The sequence below is a fragment of the Medicago sativa genome, chromosome 3 (genome assembly GCF_051527215.1).
Source record: "Medicago sativa cultivar Bolivia chromosome 3, Bolivia_mono, whole genome shotgun sequence".
Taxonomy (NCBI): Eukaryota; Viridiplantae; Streptophyta; class Magnoliopsida; order Fabales; family Fabaceae; genus Medicago; species Medicago sativa.
The window spans coordinates 76,100,893-76,106,892 of NC_140751.1; the positions used below are offsets into that span (position 1 = coordinate 76,100,893).

Genomic DNA, 6,000 nt, shown 5'->3' on the forward strand with positions numbered 1-6,000 from the left:
CTTTTCTTTCTCCGGCTCTTCGCGTCTTGCGTGAGTTTTGGATTAATAAATTTTGCCGATTCAAAAAAAAAAATGTAATTATTCCATTTATATGCATCGACAATGTAAAGGCTTTTTTTACACATAATTCAATAAACATGTTTAATACTTGTATGTAGTGGTGCACATGGACTGGGTTAGGTCAAACTTGTTATCCAACCATTCAACTTTCAACAGGTCGGGTTCGTCAACCAACCCGCATTTTCAGTACCAAACCCAAACCAAATCAACAAAACGAGTTGGACCGGGTTGGGTTCACGGGTTATGCGTCTAATATAAAAAATATATAATTTTGATAGAAAATTTATTATAATTTAAATTCTAAAAAAATTTGGTTTGGAATGGGAATCTATTCTAAATAAAATTATGATAAGGTTTGGCTTATAACTGTTTTTGGTAGAAATTGAGCACATATAAAAAAAAATAGACATGTATTACTTAAGTTTTTTTGACTTAGTAATAATAATATAATAAACGAATACTAGCGGGTTGGGTCTACATGTTCAAACACTTAAACTCAATACCCGAACCAAACTTTGTGGGTTATAATGGGTTGTGTTTGAGTTAGACATGTAAATGGTCGGATTCGTGCAATTAGCATGTTTGGTCGATTTGGGTCATCAAATTTGTGGGTCGACCCACACCCAAATATTAATTGCAGGTAGAGATGCTTTTGGGTGTTTGAGTTAAACATGCTAATATTTTGACTGACTTAAAGTATTAATATATCAATGGGTGAAAAGTGAGCTTTCCTATGGTGGAAAAATCTTTTACTTTCCCCTTCTAAACGCACTCTACATATATTATTCTATTCAAACAAATATTAATGTACCAACACTTTCATACTTGTTTATTTGAATTTAATTTTGATTAGAACACACCCACTAGTTTTTATGTGGGAGTGTTTTAGCAATATCAAAACAAAAGATACAAAAAGAGAGGGGGAACAAAACAACCAAAACCCTTAGAAGAACTAACAAAATCTAAAATAAGGAAATCTCAATCTATTCCTAGCAAAATCATCACTAATCTGACTAGGAAGATGATCCCGCCAAAAATTAGTACTAAGGGAGCAGCCAACTTATCAGCACAATGGTTCCCTTCTCTATAGATATGAGACACCAACAAAGACATAGAAGAAATAAGGTGTAGACAATTATCTCATCTGGTTCTAAGGCTACAAGGCACAATGGCTTTAGACTTAAAAGCTAGAGTGACTAGCATATAATCAGTTTCTAGCCAAAGATTCATCCAACCTTTTTTAGCAGCCATTTCAATTGCTATATAATGGCACCATGAAGTTCAGCTATCAAGGAGTTTGATATGCCCAGGTTGAAAGAAAAAGCTCCCAAGAAGTTTGCATTGTTGTCTCTAAAAAGACCTCCACAAGAGGAGGGGCCATGATTGCCAATGGATGCACCTTCAATATTACACTTCACCCAATTAAAAATTGGAGGTTGCCATAAGACTTCTTTGATTTTTGGAGCTTTACCCAAATTATGCTTAACTGAAAAAGCTTTGAGGAGAACAACATCTGAAATAGAAGATCTAGCAGGAAGCTTAGGGCAATTTCCAGACAAAGAGGTGTTAGAGATAATGATATCAATAGCTGATCTGTAATTAATCTTTTTGTCCTCAAACCTTCTCTGATTTTTGTAGTACCAGATTGTATTAAAAGAGTTGATGGTGGCTGAAAGGACCACTAGCTTGCAGAGAGGAGACCAGCCTCTATTGCAGACATCTATTGCATCAGAGACTGAGTTAAAATTGCAATGCAGATTCAGGATGTTACCTAGCCATTGCCAAATAGATTTTGCAAAAATGCAATCAAAGAGAAAATGTTGTGAAGTCTCATTGGAGAAATTACATAAACTGCACATTGAAGGAAAAATACATCCTCTAGCAGACAGAATATCATCTGTTGGTAGCTTATTGTGCAAGAATCTACAGACCATTATAGATTTGGAAGGACGGATGTCCTTATGCCAGATGTCTTTTGTAACACCCCGTTTTCCCAATATAAAAATTTCATAATAATTATCAGAGTTTTTCATCACAAAACGGAGTGTCACATTTCTTAAAAATCATAAATGGAATAAATAATAATTTATCCTTCAAAATCCAACAATGTAATATCTAAAACTTCGCAGTGGAAATTATTTCAACATCTTAAATAATCTTTGGCACAAGGGCCTCAACATAAAATCTCAAAGCAACTTAGTTCGATAATAATTCATGAAAACTTTTAAATAATACGTAAGGAACAGAAAGCAATAACAAATTCCCATCCCGTTACGTATCAGAGCATCTAAGGACACAGTGAGAGATAGTCACCCTCGACCGCAGCTAATCTTGATTACCTGCAAGTTACCCATACGAAGAGCAACATTTTCAAGCAGAAGGGGTGAGATTTCTCAAACAATAATATTAAGCTCATAAATCATAAATTACATTTAACAATATAAACATCTTATAATTTAACAATTATAATCAGATACATAGACATCATCATTTCATCTTAGCAATATATCATCATATAGCAGTCACAATCATCGTCACATATCATCATACTAAAAGGCATCACAAAGTAATTCGTTAAAACATCACAACTTAACAACTTGACTTGACAATGCATCTAGACTCGACTATGCAACTCTTAACGTCTTAAACCATCTTTGATCATCATGAAAATGCAAATGCATGTGGTACCAATCTAGGGCATAAGCCCTCATCGTCGTTTAGCATAAATATACTCCTAGGGCATAAGCCCTCATCGTCGTTGAGCAAAAGCTCCTAGGGCATGAGCCCTCATCGTCGTTGAGCATAAGCTCTAGGGCATGAGCCCTCATCTTTAAATGAGTATGCATGGACTCAACATCTTACGTCTTTGAAACTTTATGAACATCTTACAACTCTTTGACTTAGACCGACATTTACATCTTAATAAAAATCAACAACAACATATGCAGCACATATTAATTCATAGCATATCAACATCATAATATAACAGTATCAAATGATAATCAACAACATCTTAACATCGTAATATTCCACATAATGTATATATAACATTATCACATTAATTTTACAATCATTGCATAATTCACAAATTACACTTCGTCAAATAATTCATCAATCACACTTCGTTAAATAAAGCACACAAAAGAACAGTTCAAGATGATTGACCTCAATCAGCACCTTTATTAATATTATAGTATTAAAGTAATAACAACCTTGACATTTCTTTTTAATAAAATAAAAGTATACTCTAAGGTTTACTACTCATGAGGTCAAATAAACCAAATAAACTCATTATTTATTCATTTATTTCTTAATTAAGTTTGTAAAAGCCATGGACTTGTTCTACACACTTCATAAATATATACATTCCCACGCATTTCATATAAATATATTTTACAAGAACGATATAAGCAATGACACTACTTATATTAGTATAATCATTTAACACAATAACTGTACATATATAAAAGAAACAAGGACACTACTTATAAATATGTAGAAGCTTATAGTATAGAGACCTTGCAAATAGACTATACCGAGAACAAGTATAAATAAAATAAATATAAGGTAGTACTTAATAACTTTTATTAAGAAATAAAAGGTTAACTAGAGAATGATTCATCTTTTATGTCATGTATATATATTAATAATATGCAGCCAAATTATTGTTCTACGGCCACGTCTCAATTTGACAAATATTTTCATGATGCACAACTAAAAATTAGTAACAGGAACAATTCATATTGAATCGAGTGCCAAGGTTTGAGTAGTACATATACACATAATTAATGGCACCGTGAAAAGAACAAAGAATACCAAGAAAGCACATATGATATATGTTGCACAAATATAAAATTGGACAGCTGGAAAAAGTGGAATTAAGTCATACAATTATGCACATGTGAAGATTAATATAATGATTTACTACAGCTGATACGGATCACGAACAAGCAACATGAAACAATTAAATATAATAGATTGATTAAAACCTAAACCAGCGGCACAAACCATGTATATATATAGATCGATAAAAGGAAATACGATAGAATAATTATTTTCTCAGATTATTAAACCCTGTCAATAAGCATGATTAAAAGCTTTGAGCAATCACAACAATAAAAGATTAATCCTTGTGGAGCAGCGGAACATTTTCAGGGAAACTAACAAACAAATAGTCATCAAAAGAATTAAGAAATCATTGGAGGCTAACAACTCTTTCACACTTTGACACTCAAGATCAAATCAGAACATAACTATGAATCAACTACAAATTTAGCACATGAAAATATGGAATTCAGAGACAATAATATAATCAAAATCACGGTCATAAATTAGAGCACGAATTTAACATATTCATCATAAGATCATGAAAATAAGGAAGAAAACACAAACCCTTCACTACCAATATGTTCATACAACCCTTATGGTGAATAGAGACTCCCCCCTTACATCAATTCAGTAGTTTTCCATCATCTAATCATCAATTCTCACTCAAACCCTAATTTCTCATAATCTCACAACTCATCCTAAAACATGTTAGATGCAATCTAATGATCTACAGACTTAATATTAGTGAAAGATAGTCTCACCCTTACCTTATAACAGATGAAATCGGCAGCCTCCAGAGTTCTCTCTTCTTCTCTTGTCTTTTCTCCCTTTTTCTCCTTGTTCTCTTCTTTTCCAAAAAGCGGTTTAACATAAAACTCTTTCTAACCTAAGCTTCCGTATTTATAATACTAATCACTCTTCCTAAATCTATTTAGGCCCAATAACTTATTCTTCTTTCTATTCTAACCTCCAATTCTACTTACACTAATAATTCTCATATTCTAATAAATAATAGAATAATGCCACATAATAAAATACTAACACCTCATATATACAAATAAATCACATAAATAGATTCTAACTTAATAAAAATAATTAAATATCAAAGTGGGCGTTACATCTTTAGCCCATTGAATGTTCTGACCAATAGGACAATGGAATAGATAAGCTTCCTTGAAAGATAATTCTCCATTGTGAGAATGAGACCAAACAAGTTTGTCATCTTTTGGAATCTTATCAATATAATTCTGTAAAGTAGGAAAAGCCTAATTCAAAATATGTGGAGTATTACATTTTGAGTTGTTGATGAAAAGGTTGATTGTTGACTGAAGCCTATGATGGATATTGTGAGGTATATGAAATGTTGGGGTTAGAGGCTTACCACACCAAGTATCAGTCCAAAATTTGATATCTGCTCCATTACCAACGTGCCAAGAAGAATTTTGAATCACCTCTGAATATTTGTGTCTAATACTACTCCAGATAGATGAAGAAATGTGATAAGAAATGGGGGATTGATTGCGTAAAACTCTATTCCTGAGAAAATGAGCCCATTGAGAATTAGATTGTGTTAACTCCCAGCAAAGGTTGAGATTATCTTTGATAATGATCTGAGGCCAAGACCTTCTCCCTTCAAAGGATTGCAGACTTTATGCCAAAATTGTCATTAATTTTCTTTTGTTGATATCCCCGTTCCAAATGAAGTTTTTGAACCATCTTTCCATCATCTTAATCAAATTGACTGACCAGGAATAGATAGAAATACAGTGAAGAAGCATGCTATGAATGACACTTTTCACTAATTGCACTCTCCCTGCTAGAGAAAGAAGAGATGTAGTTAGCTGAAAATGGATAGTTTTAGGCTTGCCCTTGAAAATTGGAACACCAAGATAAGTGAAAGGAAGTGTACCAATATTAAAACCTATCAGATGAGATATTTGAGTAAGTCTCTGTTGAGAAATAGAACCAGCAAAAATGGAAGATTTGTGAGGATTGACATATTGCCCTGATATCTGAGAGTAACGAATGAACAATTGAGTGAGTGCTTGAATGTTGATATGGAATTATTTAAAAAGTAAGCAACTTAAATTCTACTAAAAAAAACTAGTTACT

General features: G+C 32.8%; 1 protein-coding gene across 1 annotated transcript; it reads right to left on the bottom strand.

Annotated features, from left to right (window-relative positions):
• Nucleotides 1-1,319: 1,319 nt before the first annotated feature.
• On the bottom strand, nucleotides 1,320-1,994 carry LOC146940277 (uncharacterized). Its single transcript, XM_085749863.1, has 2 exons — nucleotides 1,934-1,994; nucleotides 1,320-1,831 (listed from the first exon to the last, which is right to left on the bottom strand). Exons 1-2 carry the CDS (start codon nucleotides 1,992-1,994, stop codon nucleotides 1,320-1,322), a joined length of 573 nt encoding a protein of 190 aa, XP_085605989.1.
• Nucleotides 1,995-6,000: the final 4,006 nt, after the last annotated feature.

Coding starts and splice junctions, on each gene's coding strand:
- LOC146940277 (XM_085749863.1), bottom strand. CDS start 1,994: ATGGTCTGTAGATTCTTGCACAATAAGCTACCAACAGATGATATTCTG. Junction 1,832..1,933: donor TATTCTGTCTGCTAGAGGAT/GTATTTTTCCTT, acceptor GGCAATGGCTAG/GTAACATCCTGAATCTGCAT.